At 43.1% G+C, this 20,371-nt stretch overlaps 1 protein-coding gene across 1 annotated transcript in view; it reads left to right on the top strand.

Moving 5' to 3' along the window:
* Positions 1-13,335: 13,335 nt before the first annotated feature.
* The window catches only part of LOC310780535 (netrin receptor UNC5D-like), a gene marked incomplete at both ends in the record, with an annotated part of 358,699 nt that continues 351,663 nt past the window's right edge, over positions 13,336-20,371 (top strand). The window contains one exon of the mRNA XM_083641100.1: positions 13,336-13,420. Within this exon, the coding sequence (XP_083497226.1) occupies positions 13,336-13,420 (85 nt within the window). The remainder of the gene's footprint in view (positions 13,421-20,371) is intronic.

Genomic DNA, 20,371 nt, shown 5'->3' with positions numbered 1-20,371 from the left:
GGAGTTTTAAATGCTTTCATAGATACATGCATAAATTGTGGTAATAGAAATACCAAAAGGACACAAAGATCAGTAATTATAGGTCATATAGTATTGTGTAATTAAACAGGAGGAAAAGTGATGGTTAGGCAGACTCGGGTCAAGTAGTAGGCTACAGTAGTTACAAATAATTTGTAGCGTTTGTTTTAGTCTGCATGGAGAAGCAGATGGATAAGGTTTACCGCATCAGGACAATACAGTCAATGTGAGATACGAGAGGGGGAGAAGAGAGAGGAGGAAGATATGATGAGTAGGTGATAGTTTTTTCTTTTTCTTTTGAATATACCAGGTAAAGAACTTTGTCATAAGCCGATAATAAAACATCTGAGCTCCACAGAGGCCAGACACTGCAACAGATCAAATCAGAGAGTGACTTTGAGGTCACATGTTCCTCTTCAGAGATGTTTCCTTTGAGTTGCTCCAACACTGGGATAACATATCCTATATTCCCAATATGGAGCCCAATTAAAAATGGAAGCTGAGTAGGAGCCATTCAGCAAGATTCAAATAATAAGATACAACATATCCTTGGGGGTAATCATACACTACATGAGAGCAAACTGCTCTCTTTATGACTCCGCTTTTCCATTATTGATTTCAGTGATTGATATGTGAATGGTGGGCGCACTATGCAATTGAATTAGATGGACAAAACATATCAATACATTGATTAAGTTATTGTCTCTTGTAATGTAATTGCACCTTTAGGGTATTCAAGTCCTCTTATGTCACCTAAACAACAAAGAGCAATGATGAATTGAAGAGTCAATCACATTATTTAGGTCTTGGCCCATTGATGGCGTTTCTTCATTAAGGATTAAAGGACTTATCGTAAATGCTTTGGTGGGAACATCGCCCTAAGCACCTTAACCCATTGATACCTGATGCAGCATTTGTGTGTGTATCCCTTTAAGACCGCGAACCGCGTGGACGCGGTTCACGGTCTTAAAGGGATACACACACAAATAAGGGATATACACGCAAATGCTGCAACACGTATCAATGGGTTAAAGGCCCTTTGGGTGGGTATCATTTTTAGAAGGATCCATTGCTAAGCTGTCAGTATATTTCTGAATGAAAGCTACAATTGATTCAATCAAAGGGACAGTTCTTTATGTTGGCACTACATGACTTCGATAGTTTGTGAATGTATTCGGAGATTGGACAAATGTTAGTCAACTTCTTTTGTCAAGCAGTCCACATGTTCATAGCCATGCACATTTTTGCACACACTTTTAAACACTGATTATACCTTATTATACTGTACTACCGTATATATGAAATATTTTCCTTTTTTTTTTATTTCTTGTTGTGATATAATCCGTCTTCAGCCACCCATCAAATGAGATCACATCACTGCAATTTTAGCATCTTTATACTGGCTACTGTTAGTTTCACAATTGCTATTAAGATTTAATGGTCACATTTAAGGCATCGATGAGTCTGGTACCAAGCTGCAGTATAGCACCCCCCCCCCCCCCACACACACACACACACACACACACACACACACACACACACACACGCACACTGAGCTGGATGGGAGCATCTGATCCTCAGGCAGGTCCCTCCTCCCCCCCCCCCCCCCCCCCCCACACACACACACACACTGAGCTGGATGGGAGCATCTGATCCTCAGGCAGGTCCCTATTGGCTGTTCCAGAACATAAATACAAAAAAGATCTTTGCGCTGAGGGTTCCTAGACTGAAATGACCTCAAGCAGCTACAGTATTTATCATCTTTTCAAGCACTTTGACTTGACTTGATTTGTTTGTGGATTTTCTTTTTATGGACTCTTGTTTTGCTTTTATTGCTTTTACCTTGTTTTTTGCATCACTTTTGCTTCTCCTTTATCTTCTCCTTTGCAGTTTTGAGAAGTGCTCTTGTGGTGTGTTGGTTTAGCATGGTCTGCAAAGGGAGAGTATGGAGCGGTTCAGAGAGCTCAGCTTAATCATTCATTTGTTTTATGCTGGTCTGTATACAGTGATCAAGCATGGGACCACGCCACCAGCCACAGAATGACTCCACGAGCCACAGAGAGGCACCAGGCTGCCAGAGCAAGGCCAACGGACTGGGAAATCCTCATCCTTTTGAGTTCCTATTTGGACTAAGCTGTAGGAACAGTCGTATGAGATGTCCACTGTTGACCAGTTGTTTCTGTGTGTGGGAGTGAGAATAAACCTGTTGGCAACAGTTACAGTACCGTGGTCCGTCCGACCTCGCCAGAGTCCGAACTCTGTTAACGCTTTACAGTATATGCAGATGACAAAGCTTATTATTATATTGCAGGAGGACAACAGGAGTCACCTGGGTACAATAGCATGGATCACAATGTTCCCCATTGTAAGAAAAAGTCACAGAAAAAGTCACTTGATTTGTCACTTTTGAGAAATAAAGGCAGAATATAGTAGTAGTAGTAGTATAATATAGTAGTAGAAAATAGTCTTCTAAAGTGGAGCCTTTAACGCTATACTATAAACCATATTTTGTGTCCAGCTTGCCCATCTATTAATACACAATGGTTCTCAAACTCTTTCATGTCAAGGACCCCTAAGGGGCCCTTTACACGAGGACAGAAACAACACAATAGCGTTTCCTTCACACCTTTTCCTTCACACCTTCTCCCTGTTTACATGAGCGCTGTTGAATTTTTAAAACGCCTACCGCAGTAATTTAGACTTGCCAAAAAACAGTTTTCAAGCTAAAAAAAAAAAAATGTTTTAAAGTTTTAATATTTGTCGGGTGAGAACGTAACATATATGTGACCAGTTTATCAGAATAACGCCTATTGGAAATCTTTAACGAGCAGCGAGGACCGGGAGCGCTGAGTGTGCTATCTGTCAAACCCTACTGTAGTTAGGCTACTGGCAGTGAGAAAACACTGTCGACGTGCGTTTGTAACTAACGTTAAATGCCGACCGGGTACAGCCATCGGCTCCTCGCAGCAGTAATGTTATGAACATGTAACTGAAGTTAGCCGCAGTGTAGCTTAATTCTGAATGTTGCCAAACTTCATTCATACTGACGTTTTATTTTGAATGGTTGCCAACTCGCGCACGGCTATGGTGTACTCGCATGTGTCGCGTGTGCAGGCACGTCAGAGTTCCTGAAATGAGCCGTCTCAAGCGATTACATGGAGCCCTCAGCGGGGAGCGTCACCAAGAATTTCACTCTGGAGGGTGGTTTCAAAATGTGTCGTTTCCTAAGCCCAAATTCGCCGTCGCCGTCTAAAAGGGAGGCACTAACGATAAAATAATTCCCCGTCACCATAAGAAACCGTCCTCGTGTAATGTGCCCCTAAGTAATACAAATTAGACCACTGACCCCCATTTGACAAGATTTTGCCCCCGGGTCCCCCATCTGATAAGTTTTGCTTTTAATAATAATAATAATTGATTGCATTTATATAGCGCCTTTCTAGACGCGCTTATGTCTTATTACAGAAAGTGTATGAAACCCATAACAACATAGTCATACATTCTGTTATTGTGTTACTTATGGATGGTTAAAATATCTATAACTATATAAATTATAGTTAAAATAAACTTTGCCTCCATGAATGCATACAAATATTTTGTGTCAATATGTATATTTCTGTGTTTGTGTTTGCATGCATGTGCACGCACGAATGTTGCTTGTTGTTGTGTGCACAATGTGTACATACTGTACATGTGTGTGATTTGTGGTGTGGTGTGGTGTATGTTGATGGTGGGAGAAAAATACCGTTAGATGGAGGGGGAAAGGGGTGTGGTGTTCATTCCTGGACGTTTAGACTGGACAATGAATTTTGCTTATGAGAGGGAAAATCCATTCTGCAACCTAACAGCACTTGGTGCAGCATCACTTTTAGAAACCAGCCAAACGACTCCATTTTCAGCCTGAGAGAGTTCAGCCAAATGCCGTTTTGTCATCCTGGTGTTGTTCACCTGAAAAGTGACTTTCTCTGAGGGAAAAGCTACACTGAGAGAACGCAGATTGCCCTGCAGACTCCATTCTGTAGCAATTAGAATGGTTTGTGTGTGTGTGTGTGTGTGTGTGTGTGTGTGTGTGTGTGTGTGTGTGTGTGTGTGTGTGTGTGTGTGTGTGTGTGTGTGTGTGTGTGTGTGTGTGTGTGTGTGTGTGTGTGTGTGTGTATATATATATATTCATCTTGGGGAGTTTCTTCTCAATAGATATGTTGACTCCCACAATTTACAAATACTCCCACCTACGTGTCTGTAGGCCTACTTCAGTCGATTGTCGCGAAGTTGGTCAAAAACAAGGCAGGATGTCCGGTCAAAATAAGGCGGGATATGCGCTCATTTCCCTGAATCACCTGCCTCAGTTATGTTTCTGAGATTCGTGATTGGTCGAATACCATCGAACTTCTTTACGGTCTGAAGCGGGTTTTTTTCCTTTCTTTTCTTTTGAAGATGACAACTTCCTTTGTCCAAATTGTATGTACATTTGAAGTACAGACCGTCTCTGGAGCATTTGAAGATTGTGGAAGAGATATACTGCCTTGAGAGATACTCAAGTAATAACTAAAATACTTTAGTTAAAAGTATCAACAAACTAAAGAAAAATTGAAAGGCAGAAAAATAGCATTTCCCAGATTTCCCCAATTGAAAGACAATCAGCGTACTGTAGGTCTTTGTCTCAGCAGTCATGAAGCTAGTTCAGCTAAAGTTGAGATGCCCCATCAGCTCCACCCCCTCCACCATGGTCAAAGAGACATTTCGGGCCATAATAGTATGCCCTCTCACTCAAAATAAAAAAAAAATCTTTTAATTACCACTGGGTCAGTATCAAAGAACGTGCTTCAGCGATCCAGTGGTAATTCAATGAAAAAAGGGAGATTTTTAGTAGCAAAACTAGCAAAGATTTGGGTGTAAGGTAAGCCCCCAATGACCTGGTAACGGTCGACAGCTTCACTTAACCAAATGTTTCTGTTGCGTTAGCCTATGAGACTTAAAAAAGCTCCAACAATCAATCAGTCAAACCAATGATTTTAAGTCAACACAACTGCAACCCGAGTCCCTCCCGCGCGCGCGCGCGTGTGTGTGTGTGCGTGTGTGTGTGTGTGTGCGGGCCTGCGATTTATTTTGACCAATGATTCTCATCAAGTGCACCTAATCAAGTGTGTGGTGAATGCATGCAGCATGACTGAACTAATTTCCTTTTAATTCAGGAAACACAAATCTAATTTTGTTCAAGCAATCGGTTAAAAAAGGAAGCCTCGTCTCATTTTCAGAAGAAGGTAAAGCACATGGGTGCGTATGGACAAACGTACTCACGGAGGTGCAGGAGTCTTATATTATATAACCCACATGCACTCACTCTGAACACATCCCCCTGGCATAAACATACTTTTCTTTTTAAACTCTTCAGATGTAGAATGTCTACTACAGTCTGTGGACTATGCAGTGTGTACAGACAGTTTGTTTTTGAATTCACTTCATTTTAGAGATTGCAATTTATACTCTTTATTTCGTCCCATTCTTTATCTCTAGAGGACATACAAATATTTGAGGGTAGACAGAAATATGTTTTTTCAAGTCTAATTAGAAGCTGTTTGTTAGTGAAATGTCAGCTTTTGTTACGCTACCATCAATTATTAATACATGAGCCTAATTACTAATTAGCCACTGCTTCTTCTTTTTTTTATTACTGCATCCACACACATCCATGGCAGGCTACATCCTATACTGAAAATCTCACCCTGAGATCGGCATACACAGACTCAGTGCATCTATGGGCCAAGATGGCAGGATTGGCATACACAGACCCAGTGCATATGGGCCAAGATGGCAGATATTCATTTATTTTCTTACCCCACTACTCTTATTCTTGTTCAAGGTCATGGGGAACCTGGATCCAATCCCAGTGTATTTTGGGCCAAAGGTAAAGATACACCTGAACACTTACAAGTCCATCACCAAAGATAGATAGACATTCACATTCATATGGGTGATTTTGTGGCAGCTGTGGTGATATTGTGGTGGTACGCCACAGCGAGCCTATGTGGGACATTTGCATGCATGTTTCAACAATGGGGAGTGATTCAGTCAGTCAGTCAGTTAGCAATTAAGTTAGCAGTTAAAAAAAACGTCTGTCTCGAGAGTTTAGTCAGTTAGGGACCAAGACCAGTATTGACCAGCCCTGCTTGGTGCTCAGGCAAAAATAGAGAAGCACAAGGAACTGTGCAGCTTTATAATGGTTTTGCCCTCTGTTCTCTATGACCCAGTATCTAATGGTCCTCATCCTGAGAAAGATGAGCCTTTGCTGGGAAGGCCATGTCGTTTGCAGGCTGTCTGCTGTTCCAGCTCTGTGCTCTCTCCCCAAGGGGTACAGACACAACAGGTTCTCATTCCCTGTACGTTACATAGCGGCGATTTGTCGCACGCCCCTCAGCGTCATTATTGCCGACGCCAAAGCGCATCCACACGTCATATTTGGATGCGCACGTTCCTACAGTACGACACGGCTCTTTATCGGAGTCGGTGCTGAGCTCGGCGCTCCGAGCACCGGCTCTCTTCCTGGGTATTTCGCCCCCCTATAGGCCGTGAAATCATGGCTACCGGCCTGGTAATGTTCCGCGGGAGGCAAGTAAACTAACCTTTAGGCCACAAAAACAACTTGGTTGGGGTAAAGGTTATGGTTTGGGTCAGTATTGGAACCAGGTCTCTCATGACGAGAAGGTTCACTGGGTCCGCCACTCCCACCCCTTCTCCCTAGTGCAACTTTGATCTACTTAAACCTTGTGGTGACCTCCAGACGGTCCGACGGTCCTTCTTCGCATCGGCAAAAATTATGCAGAGGGAGTGTGACGAATCCACACATTTGGACACCCTGGGAGTGGGTTAAGTTAAGTTAAGTTAAGTTATCCTTTATTTATCCCCATGGGGAAATTCATCCTCTGTATTTGACCCATCCTCTACTAGGAACCTTCCTAGAATTAGGAGCAGTGGGCAGCCGCAATGCAGCGCCCGGGGACCAACTCCAGTTCTCTTGCCATGAGTATTAACCCTAACATACAGTACATGTCTTTGGGTGGTGGGAGGAAACCCACATGAACACAGGGAGAACATGCAAACGCCACACAGAAAGGACCTGGGACGGACCGGGGTTCGAACCTACGACCTTCTTGCTGTGAGGCAACAGTGCTAACCACTAAGCCACCGTGCCGAGTCTTCTGAGCAGCAACAATAGTTCCACTTCCACACTCTACTCTGAAGGCTTTGACCCACTGCTGTTCAGCATGCATTTGCAATGCTTTTTTCAATTTATATCAGTTCAGAAATCTGTGGTTAAATGCAAATGTAAATAATTACAAGTTAACACCTTGATTGATCGATTTTTTTTTTTTGACGGTAGGTTGTGCATCTAAGCCTTTTACATCTCTTATATAGGTATTGGACGTGTACAACGTGTACAACCCATTCCACCGACCCACTAAGTGGCGACAAGGAAGGAGGAAGGCAAGCAAAAAGCAGTGTGACTGAAGCCATTCTCATGAAGGTGGATTGGCGAAGGCGCTTTCATTTTCGCGCTGATTGCTGGCGATACGGGATTGCAAATTTACATAATACATTACAGGTGGAACACACTTTGAAACACGCAGCATAAATATGACCAGAATCGCAAAAGCTTCTCTCAACCAAAACTCCAAGAAGCAAGCGAGTCCATGCCGACTTCCTCAAACAGCAGCCGTGCAGATCGACAGGCACAGGACAGCAGCAAAAGCACTGAGACTGTGACGGCCGCTGCAGGCAAGAAGAGGGAGGAGTTGAAGCAACTCTGCCTCTCGCTCTCTCCCTCTCTCTCTCTCTCTCTCTCTCTCTCGCTCTCTCTCTCTCCCTCCCTCCCTCTCTCTCTCTCTCTCTCTCTCTCCCTCTCCCCCTCTCACTAGGATTAAACCTAGTGCGTCTCCCTCCCGAGAGGGAGGGAGAGAGAGAGAGAGGGAGGGAGAGCGAGAGGGAGGGAGAGAGAGAGAGAGAGAGAGAGAGAGGGAGGGAGAGCGAGGGGGAGAGAGAGAGAGAGAGAGAGAGAGCGAGAGGGGGAGGGAGAGAGAGAGAGAGAGAGAGCCAAAAATGAATGGTTAAAGTGACAGTTCTATCGAATTTCACAAAAAGCTGTTTATCTCTGAATATTCTTTCTGACGCTAAAACCATGCTGTATTCAACTGCTAATGCTTACATAACTACTAACTCTACAAACTAACTCTTTTAGACAGAGAAAGTACACATTCTATTAGTACTTTTGAGATATTGTATGTTCACAAACTCCAAGCAGAAAATAATTCTCGGCTCCTGTAAAATGAGCCACAATCCTCAAAAAACGGCTTGGCAGAAGCTACCTACAGCAAGAAAAAAACGGCTGGCAGTCAATGTGTTAATGTAAATGTTAAATGTACATGTTTAATGAGATGGAAGATGCTAATTTGTTTTTCATGCTAAATAGGCTATGTTGCATAATGTTGGCTTACTCTACACTGACATGTATGGTATTTTTCTGCATCAAGACTCAGGAAGCTGGCAAACCTTATGGTTATTTGACGCTGCAGAGCAGGTTTGTTTCCCTGCTCCCTTCAAATGAGAAATGTTTTCAAGAGCGAGGCTGGAAGCTTATTACTGTACATATAATACACTGCATCCACATAATGGGCTGATTCATGTTTCTGACTGAATTTGGACATTTTCCCGTATATTCAAGATTACCAACACATTTTCGCAGACAGTTTACTTGCACCGCTAACATAATTAAGACCAAAATGCTGCCGTGCACTACTGCATTTAATAGAGACAGGAACGATCTCAATACCCTCTGGAAAGAAAGGAATTGTCCCATAAGTAAATTAACTGGACAGGATTTAGCAATTACACAAACCTGCAACAGAAAAGGGATTGTTTGGATCTGCCTAGTTTGAACTTGAAAAGTTCAACTGCCACTATTTAAAAGGCATTGAGCACTCTTTCATCTTCTCTCAAACTAATTATTCCCCCCCCCCCCCCCCCCCCCCCGATCCATCCAGTGGCCAATGAGCCGTCAGTGACGAACCAAACAGGCCACAGTGCGGCTATTAGTTAACCACACTGTGGTGGCCATTAGTTACACTTCTCTGAAGCATACAGAAGAGCTATCCTACTGCATGTATTCCATGTGCCAATGTAACCGAGGTGAATCAGCGCGGATTCCTCGTGAGTCCCGAGTGGTAGCGAGTGGATTGGTTAAACTCACTCCCCAGTATAAAGGCATGTTGATCAGCTCCGCCAAGGGAGCTAGCTCTCTTGGCGTTGCGGTTAACATGTCAGACTCCCAAGCCGAAGGAAAAGCCCTTAACATGGGTTGCTGCAAAGACCACCTACACAACGCCGTTACACCAACTGCTTTGGTCCCATGTGCTGGACAAAGGACCAAACTGTCAAGCTGCTATAATCAACTCTCACCTGCATTACTCCATGACTGAGTCCATGACCTATTCCCATGAGGGCCACAAATTATACGCCTAATTATCACAGCGGTGTCCATCGAGAACTGCCCAAGAGCATCTCATGATGACTCAGTGTCCGTCAACAATCTATGTTTTTTTTAGCACGTTTTTATTTTCATGTTTTCTCCCTAGAGAGTAAATATACAGTATGGACGTACCATTGTTTTTTGGACTCCCGTGTTGAAGCTAGTGTGGCCTGTCGCCTTCTTGGGGTCATTGCGCAGCGAGACGGGGGGGGGGGGGGGGGGGGGGGGGGGGCGGGCGAGATGGCACGAGACGGGGGGGTTTCCCAGAGCTGCAGCTCCGCCTGCTATTGGTCCATGATTGGCAAGCTGCGCGATCACTGGACAGGCGACCTGTCAATCACCCCCAAAACAGTCTTCTCTATCGTCTATTTTACTCTAAATGGGCGAAGTTATATAAAAACACCCCCCTTACTGTTTAAGATGAAATTAGCTATATAGGCCAAAACCGTGTTTTGGACCAGGTTGTAAACATGCTTAATCCTGTTACAAAGTGGGGCATTTTAACATGGGGGTGAACGGGAAGTAGGGAACAACACCCTTTTAGGGTTATGCCTCCAGTGGCCATTCGAGGAATGACAACTTTCAGTATCACTTCCGGGGCTTCCTCTTCCAAAGCCCCAGCAGCCCACTGATTTTCTCCCATTTTCTCCCCAGTTGTACATGGCCAATTCCCCCTGCTGTCCCGGTCGTTGCTCCACCCACTCTGCCGATCTGGCAAGAGCCACAGACTAGCACGTGCCTCCCCCGATACATGTGCAGTCACCAGCTGCTTCTTTTCACCTGACAGCGAGGAGTTTCACTGGCAGGACATAGCGGGTGGGAGGATCACGCTATTCCCCCCAATTAGACCCCCACCTAACAGGCGCCCAGACCAACCAGAGGAGGCAATATAGTGTAGCGACCCAGGACTCATACCCCACCCACAGACACGGCCAATTGTGTTTGTAGGAACGTCTGAGCAAACCAGAAGTACCGCTGCTGGGAATTGAAGTGTTTTTTTTTTACCAATATTCTTGTTTAACAAACTCTCTCTCTCTCTCTCTCTCTCTCTCTCTCTCTCTCTCTCTCTCTCTCTCTCTTCTCTCTCTCTCTCTCACTCACACACACGTTTCTGCAGTCAAAGGTTAGGATTTACAATGTACTAACATGGTGCCATGTTCCGAACTCTGACCTTTTCAAAATAATAAGGTATATAGGCACAATTACTCGACAGAAGAGGAATGTGCTTTCAGTGTCCTGCTATTGTTCATGGTCTGTCAGGTCGCTCGAGAGCGTCAAGGCCACGGCAAATATTTAACACAGTTATGGCCCTTAAGCAATAATATCAAGTACTTAACCTCACCTAGCAGGCTGACCTGCAGGGAAATGAAGCACTGAATCTCTGGTCAGTGGCTGGCTAATTGTGTCAGAGAAGGTCAAATTGCAGTGATTTACATAGAAAACCAATATAGATACAATGTGAATGGCACCCAAGCTTTTGCTGCTTGTGTTGATAAGGGGTCATTTGATTCTCTCAGGTACAGTACATTAGTATTAGTGCATTATTTCACTACATTTTAATAACAGATAATGGAGACTGACATCGGTGTTCAACATAGCCGTGTTCTCATAGACGTACAGTACAGTAGGTGAGCCTATCCACCTTATTTCTAGCTGCCATGATGCCTGATGGGTGCCTCTTCCGTTTCCGGTGTAATAGACTGTTTTACAGTCTATGGTTTTAACTTGACAAAAAAAACGTCTATGAGGATTTTACCCTTTTACAGCAGAGCCATTCTGCTCTACAGCCGTGTCGTTCGGGTGCTGGGATAACGTAATGCATTGTGGGTAGTCGGCTACTAACTGTGGCTAATGTTAGCGGCTAGCTAGCTATGTTACATCGCAGTAAAACGCCACCAAATTGATTTAACTTTTAACCATTTCGAGTAACACACATTTCGAGTTTCCATACGGACCTCCAGCGTTGGTTAGTTGTTTATAACGTGACTATATTATTTATAACTTTTATAACGGACTCCAGCTTCCGGTTTATAATTCGGGTCTGCAGCCAGAGTATAACCAAGGAAATGGCAAGCGGCAACAATGAGTCACGTTAAACCGGACCTTGTACCCACGATTCTTTTTCACAGTGGGGCATTCAAAAATAAGGTGGATAGAGGGTATATGCATGTGATGTCACAGAGGCAGAAGTCACTGTGGGGTCACACCCACTGAGTCACAGCAAGACTGAGCTTGAATGCAGTAATCAGCCTAGATAACTGACACCTGCTGCTCAGGGAGGAACTTGACACTCATTTTGACACTCATTCCTGATTGAGGGGGCGTGTTCCAGTGGGTGTGCATACCCTCTATAGACCAAATCAGCGGGATGTTTACATTTACTTCCGGGTACCCCTGAGGTCCACACATTATAATGGCGGTGGACGGCACAAACTGACGTGTTGAAGACAAAAACAGACAAAGAAGACAAAAATGGTTCGTCCGTGTTGTGTTGTTGTTTAATATCATTCATAACACTTTCACTAACGTTAGTGGAGACCAGACTAGTTAATTTACCTGTTGGACCAGACTAGAGTAGACTTGAAGCTAAATTAAATTGACGTGGCGTCAGTATCTCTGTCTGTACCAGGCTTTCTCGCCGAGAAGAGCCTGGTGACGCGAGGTTACTCTGTAACGTTAACGACTGCAAAAAAACAGCGAGTTTGACAGACAAACAAACATTATTAGCTAGCTAACACTACATAAAACAAACACAGAAGAAAGGCTAGATACGTCGGACAAGCATGTTTACCAACCGTTTAACCATTTAAATTGAAAGTAGTCGGCTGAAAACAACGAGAGGGTTTGACAGCATTTATTTGACAACACGCACATTTAAACCTGCCGCCTTCCCCAAGTGGTACCCGGAAGTAAATTTGTTTACATGGTGACGTCACGGTGATTTGGTCTATAGGGGCCAGGGAGGGCTAGGCCTATATTCCTATTAACTCAATATAATATAGTGGATTATCTTGTGCGATTACATCAATATTAAGCCAAAGTCAAATGTGTGGTGGCCTGCAGAAACCCTTCACATGTAGCTGCTGCACATTGTCCAGAGTGAATAATTATTTCCATAAAACAAAAGGGAAACTATTTATTTAATCCGATAATCTGATCAAAATGAATTTTTTTTAATAATTGTATACATATTGTTATTACCATTATTATGATTGATAATAATAATAATAATAATAATAATAGTAATAATAATAATAATAATAATAATAATTATTATAATAATTGTAATAGTTGTAGTATTTTATTGTTCTAATTCCAGGTTTTTGTTGTTTACTTTAGTTTTTTCCATGTTTGTGTGTCTAATTTTGTAATTTTTCAACAGTCCGCAGGGTTTGGACAAGACCTCTCTCTCTCTCTCTCTCTCTCTCTCTCTCTCTCTCTCTCCCTCCCTCCCTCCCTCCCTCCCTCCCCCGCCCCCTCCCTCCCTCCCTCCCTCCCTCCCTCCCGCCCTCTCAGCAGAAAGCTGTTGTCTCGCGCCGTGTGGTTGTTTCACTCTCGCACAGCAGCGGAGTGGAGCGCACCGTGCCGGCTGCACCGCACTTTCCATCTCTTCTCTTCTCTTCTCTTCTCTTCGGCGGCTCTGTACCGAGGCTGAGAGGCGGACACCGACAGAGTGCACAGACCGTGTTCGGGGGGGGGGGGAGCCTGGAGCGGGGACGACACATGTTTGAGACCCGTGGCGGGTACCCCCAGAGCCTCCGGAGCTCCCGGGCAGCAGGGAGCCGAGCAGAGCAGTGATGGGGCAGTTTTCGGGAGGATGCTGCTTGACTTGGGGCATCCTCCTGCTTCTCGGTCTGCAGCTCGCGACCACGCTGGCAAGAGGTAGGCTAAGCAATATATATACTCGACTGGCTTGTTTACTCCATAAAGCACGGAGTAGCTATTTTCCCTGTGATAGCTGACAGTCCATTTTGTCTAAAACACACGAAAGTGGACGTGGCTTGAACTTATTTATGTACTGTATGTTGTTTATTGTGCGTGTATGGTGGTTTGGGTTGGCAACGGCGACACTTTTTGGTGTGTGTGTGTGTGTGTGTGTGTGTGTGTGTGGGGGGGGGGGTTACATTTTGATGGTGTTACATTCTGATTTACATCAGAAGTTTTAGGCTAACGTGTTGGCAACTTGGCATGGCTCATAGACAGGCGCAGGATACGAGTAATCACTATATGGAGCAATATGGTGATTTTAGCATACGAGTTTATAACAACTGCAATGCATGAGTTTGTTAATGCACATATGGGCGACAAGCAGGTGGTCATTTCCTTTAACCCCATGAGTGATTTAATTGAACTTTTCCTACCGAGGAAATAGATGTAAAATAGACATTGGACAGATGTTTCTTGGTTCGTCTTGGGTATTGTTTGTCTCACACAGTGCACATTAAACTCTGTTGACGAGCTCGGCGAGAGACAGTGTTGATGACTATGTGCTACAGTAGGGCTGTTCTCTCTCCCCATTGATTTCGGCTGCTTTGAGAATTGTGATTGCTTTCTATTGGCAAGAAATGTGATGCTAAGGGTTACAGTAGTAGCCTACAGTAATAGTAGCCTAGCTGTGCATCCTGTGTATCCCTGTGGGAAATATAGGCATACTGCATCAAAAGGTGAGAATACTCTACCCATTATAGGCCTGCTTGACTACTACAACTTGTGATGTAAGTATAGCATAGGGGAGTTCTGATATGTTAGGCATCTTCTGAAAATGTTTTCACTTGGTAGGGACCGTCATAAATTCCATTCTTTTAACGCTGTTGAATTTGTCCTGACCCATTGACATCCATTTAGCTCATAAGACAGTAGTGTTGCAAAGATGCATTCGCAAGTCAATTAGCAAATCAGCCCTGAGGTTTTACTTTTTACAGCTCAAGTTTTGAAATTAGCTTAAACTTGCAAATTTGCATTGGGCTACATAAATATTAGATTAAGCATAGTTAGCTTCAAGGTAACTTTGCATGCAGGGATCAGGAGGGAATCTTTTTCGCCAGCCTTTCAAAGTTATTCTGAAAGGCGTAGCATCTCAAGTTAAGCAGTACACTTTATTCACATGACCAGCATTTCTTCAATTCTTTTCGACCTGTAAAATGGGAGTTGCATGATATCTGATAACAATTGTTGTAGGGATGTTATCGGCAATCATATCGGTATCGGCAGATGTTAAGTCATTTTTTAACATATCGGCATCGGTCCGATGTTGGATTGTTAATCGGTTATCGGTATCAGCCAAAATTTTCACATTGGAAGGAAACAATGCTTTAAATCGATGACTTATGGGCTTTTCTACATGTTTTTGAAAGAAATAAATGCATTACTTTTTCAAATCTACAGTGTTTACAGGTGTTTTTCAGTATGTACAAAATGTGATTATCATAGAAATGTGTTTTGATTCAGATCATATCGACATCGGTAAATATCAGCCATCAGCCATAACAGCAATGTTAATATCGGTTATCTGTATTTTCATATCGGTCGAGAACGACAGTAAACGCTTGTCAGAAAAGACAACAGAGTAGCATTTCTGACAGCTTTGATGTTTTCAGATAGATAGAAAGGTCAATGGAGTCATCAAAGCCATCTTTTATTTATTCCAAATATCAAATATCGCTACCCCGACTATTTTTCAAGCCCCAGCTTTGATTTCTCTGACATTTCACATGAGACAAATTCATGAGCACAGTTAGGCCCCATGTTGTTTCTGTTTCATAGGCGATCGCATGGTGGTCATATTGCCCAGTTTCACTATTGCATTATTCAAACGTAACCCATTTCTCTAGCCAACTATCCCCCATTCCACTCCACTCCACTCCCATAACCTTCTAAAACATCAAGGGTAGGATGTGTTGTCTATATTGAAATAAAAAGGTACAACATCCACCTTGAAATATGAGGAACTGGTTGGGAATATTTTTAATATGGTGATTTTGCCAATTAGGTAAATATCCACTATGAAGTTGAGCGTGATCAAATGTGAAGTGAGTCTGGGTTTGACATAGGTAGTAATCAAATATCTATTGTTTATTTCTTAATGAGGTGTTGTGGTTTACGGAGCGGGATTTGGTCAATACATGGGTTATTGTTTGTGATATTCTCTGGAGAATTAAGATTGATGCGAGCAGAATCCTTACGATAACAATACTTTAATTATAATTCTGCTGATGTGACTTCATATTTCTGTATTCTCCCATTGTGAAAGTGTAAAGATTTATGGATTCGCATTTTCTCTTTGTTGTTAATTTCCCCAAGATATACTTTTTTTTTTTTAAACATTTTAGCTCATTATAAGCATGCTGCAACTAACGATTATTTTCATTGTCGATTAATCTGTCGATTATTTTCTCAACTAATCGATTGGTTGTTTTGTCTATAAAATGTCAGAAAATGGTAAAGAAAAATGTCAGTGTTTCAAAAACCCCAAGATGACGTCCTCAAATGTCTTGTTTTCTCCACAACCCAAATACCGTATTCAGTGCACTGTCATAGAGGACTAAAGAAACCATAAATATTCACATTTAAGAAGATGGAATCAGATCATTTTGACTTTTTTCTTAAATAATTACTCAAACCGATTGATCTAATATCAAAATAGTTGGCGATTAATTGATCAACTAATTGATTAATCGTTGCAGGGAGGCAGCTCTAAAGCATCCATCAGGGCTTTATTTACAGTTATTATGCTCTTTAAATATTTGAGTGTGCACAGAATGTTGCCTATGTAAATGTCTGATCTGAATGCATGTTTTACTTGGTGGCGGTGGTGGGTGTGTGATTGAGTGGGGTGGTGGAAGGGGAAGGGGGTGCTGAGGGGGTGGGAGAACATATGTTGTCACTTCAGTAACCTCCTGCAGATTTGCTCCTCAGCCTTGTCTCGGCGCCGCGGCCTTGGAGCCTTCCGTTCGATAAGAGCTCGCGTGGCTGTCAAGCGTTTTCTAACAGCATTGAAAAGGGAAGCCTTGGAGATAACTGCCCGTCCACAACTCACCATTCACTGCCTCACTGGCTGACTCAAGGGCATTGCCACAAAGGCGAGATTCACGCCATTAATGATGACTTCAATGCCAAACATTCACAAGTTCGCTCTCTCTCTGTCTCTGCCTGTCTGTCTCTCTGTCTCTGCCTGCCTGTCTCTCTCTCTCTGTCTCTCTCTCTGTATCTCTCTCTGTCTCTGGCTGCCTGTCTGTCTCTCTCTCTGTCTCTCTCTCTGTCTCTGCCTGCCTGTCTCTCTCTCTCTGTCTCTCTCTCTGTATCTCTCTCTGTCTCTGCCTGCCTGTCTCTCTCTCTCTGTCTCTCTCTCTGTATCTCTCTCTGTCTCTGGCTGCCTGTCTGTCTCTCTCTCTGTCTCTCTCTCTGTCTCTGCCTGCCAATCTCTCTCTCTCTCTCTCTCTCTCTCGTAACTGGCACTCTCTTCCTGTGGGAAAACACGTGTGTTGCCTCCAAACCGCTCTCATTTCATAAATATCCCCTCCCGTCTTGTGTTTTTCACTCCTCCCTTGCAATTCCTTTCAGTGTAATTCAGTCTCAGTGGATTGTTGCCGTGACAAATGTTTTGGTTCAGGTGTCATTTCTCAACTCACCTGACTGAAGGAGAAAGGAGAGAGAGCAGAGCTGAGAGAGAGAGGTAGAGAGAGAGAGAGAGAGAGAGAGAGAGAGAGAGTATCTCGTGTGTTATCAGTCACTGCCAGAGCAGTGTTCGTCAGCAACAGTAAGCACCTGTCACCTCACCTCTGTCTCTGACGAATGAATTTCAAGAGTCATCAAAAGCCAATACATATTTAATGGCATTGGGTATAAGTTGAGAAAGGGTGCGGTGTGTATCTGTATACGTGTTTGGTGTGGGTGTGCTGCGCGTGCATGTAGGAGGAAGCATGTGCATCCACCTGTCTTGTAGTTCACTTCAATTCAAAATACTTGAATTGAATTGAATTGAATTGAATTGAATTGAATTGAAGTTTGAAGAATTGTAGTGTTCTCAGGATACAAATATTTTACCCTACAATGAAGCATCATGATACTGTACCGGTGGGCATATATATGTATGTATGTATATATTAGGGCTGATTTTCTTATCGATTAATCTAACAATTATTTTTTTTCGATTAGTCGATTAATCTAACGATTATTTTTTATTTAATTTTTTTATTATATAACAATAAATTTACCCAAAACAAGTAAATAACCAAAAACTTCTCAATTGCAGTATTTTATTTAACCATCTCATTCTCTTTAACACGTTCAGTGCCAGCGACGCCATATGGCGTCATTAGAAATTTACCGTACAGTGCCAGCGACGCCAAATGGCGTCATAACTCCAAATTGTTTTTTTGACGGGGGGGTGTCGATCTAAGCTTCTTACGTCGCCTCTAACAATATTGTAGCTATTGGAGGTCGATAACCTATTTTACAAACCCATTAGGTGGCGACAGCACTCTCCTGATCAGAGAAAAAGGAGCCAAACACACAGAAATAGTCACTGGTGAAAATGAGGAAATCGCATTGCATCCGTCCGTATGCATCGACGTGCCTCCATAAACGAGCACAACGCCAGCTGTGCCCCCAGCAGCAGCATCCGCTGTCACAACTGAGCACTTCCATGTACGCTGCAACAGCACATTCACATAATCAGCATTATTATTCTGAACTGGAAGCATGCCAGCCCGTGACAAACACACGCGGAACCAAAAAGCTGAATGTCGCGCACCATTCACTGTGTGTGCGCAGCAAACTCAGCAGAGACTGAGAGCCACCAGACACATAAGACACACCCAGGAGGCGTGTGCAGTTGAGGGGGAGGGGGGGGGGGGGGGGGGGAGCACGGAGAGCAGCAGAGCAGCATACACTTCACCCAGACAGACCCAGACATCAGAAAATTAGCTTCAGAGTCAGAGATGTGCTTGAAATGTTTAATTTCACAAAAGGCTCATTATCTCAGCTCGTAGAAAAAAAGGTATGTTTTTCGTTCAATCAAGCTATCTTCTCCGGCTCATAACTAAAGAACGGAAAATGGGATCAATAAACTTTTTTTTGCAGGTGATAGAAGAGAGTCTCATCGTTATTTGTGCGTGTTCAGTGTTTACATAGTAATTATTAAAAAAATTATATGACTGTTTTAAAATGCATTGCGGCCTATGTGGCACAGCAAGCAACCTTTTGCCCAAGGGCCGTGGCACTGAAAGTGTTAACAGTCCAACATAAAATCTCTCAAATAAAATTAAAGCAAGAGCTTGTCCTCAAATAAAATAAATATAGTGCAATTCAAAATAAAATAGTAGAATAAATAAAATGCAAGTCACTTTCAGGAGGAATACCAAAAACCTTGTGCAATGAGTTTAGCAGCAGTCCAACATAAAATCATCATCTTACAGTACAATGGTGTGCAATTTTCAGTAACAGTGCTCTTAATTTTGGAGAAAGACAAATGCTCCATGTAAGATGGTCACACATCATCCAGACACAAGACTGTGTCTGTAGCATCCACACCCAACATCGGTTGCACCAACTGGTCTTAACTATGCCTGGTCGTAACTCCTACGTCGGTTAAGACCACCAGTCTTCAGAGTGCACTTACGCCTGTTGCACCAACAGGGCTTACGTCTGGTCTTAACTACACCGGTCGTAGCGATGCGCGTCCATGTGAAAGCATGGGAATGCCCACTGGAATGCGGCACGCGACCTGTTTAGAAGAGTGTGCTGACATCAAATGACGCTGCGCTGATGGGTAATCCTGTAGTGTGGCTAATGTTAGCGGCTAACTGTTACTTGTCGTTACTTTAAATGGCAGTAAAACGCCACTGAATGACCAAATTGATTTAACTTTTAACCATTTCGATTTCCACTTTCCATACGGACCCCCAGCATTGGTTAGTTGTTTATAACGTGACTATATTTATAACGTTTATAACGTACTCCAGTTTCCAGTTTATAACTCGGGTCTGAATGGTCTGAATACAGCCAGAGTGACAGCACGGCTGTATTCAGCCCTCAATTATAAACCGCAAACCGGAGTACGTTATAACGTTATAAATATAGTCACAACGTTAACAACTAACCAATGCTGGGGGTCCGTATGGAAAGTGGAAATTGAAATGGTTAAAAGTTAAATCAATTTGGTCATTCAGTGGCATTTTACTGCCATGTAAAGTAACGACAAGTAACAGTTAGCCGCTAACATTAGCCACACTATTTGTGTTTTGTGACGATTGTGACGCGCCGAGGCACGTAGCGTGCGTCGACGTAATTACGTAGTCGACGTCATCGATTACGTCGACTCGCTGGGACAGCCCTAGTATATATATATATATATATATATATATACCTACAGTATAATTTTGTAAGTAGCAACATCGCAGTTAAGCAATAACCTTCACTATAGTATATCACTATACTGTGAATATAATTGGCAGCAAGTAATGGTGAATGAAAGGTTTCCATAGTGGACATTACTGTAGATTAATTTCCTTGTTAGTGTGCTTCAGAAGCAATATAGCCAAGATATCGAGGAATAGTAATTGAACATATGAGCCAATATTGACTTGATGATAAATATGCTGTCACACCACATACTGTATATTCATCAAGCATTTTAGCTTTGACATTGACCTACTGCCATGACATGAGTAGCATGTGATGCTAAATGCTTGACTGATTGATGCGTAGTGCAAAAATAATTGATACATAAGTGGACGGGCACGCGGGCACGCACACACACGCACGCACGCACGCACACGCGCACACACACACACACACACACACACACACACACACACACACACACACACACAC

Source organism: Poromitra crassiceps, assembly GCF_964638095.1.
Source record: "Poromitra crassiceps genome assembly, chromosome: 8".
Lineage (NCBI taxonomy): Eukaryota > Metazoa > Chordata > Actinopteri > Beryciformes > Melamphaidae > Poromitra > Poromitra crassiceps.
Note: the sequence above shows the minus strand (reverse complement) of the source record. Positions and strands in the feature narration are given on the sequence as shown.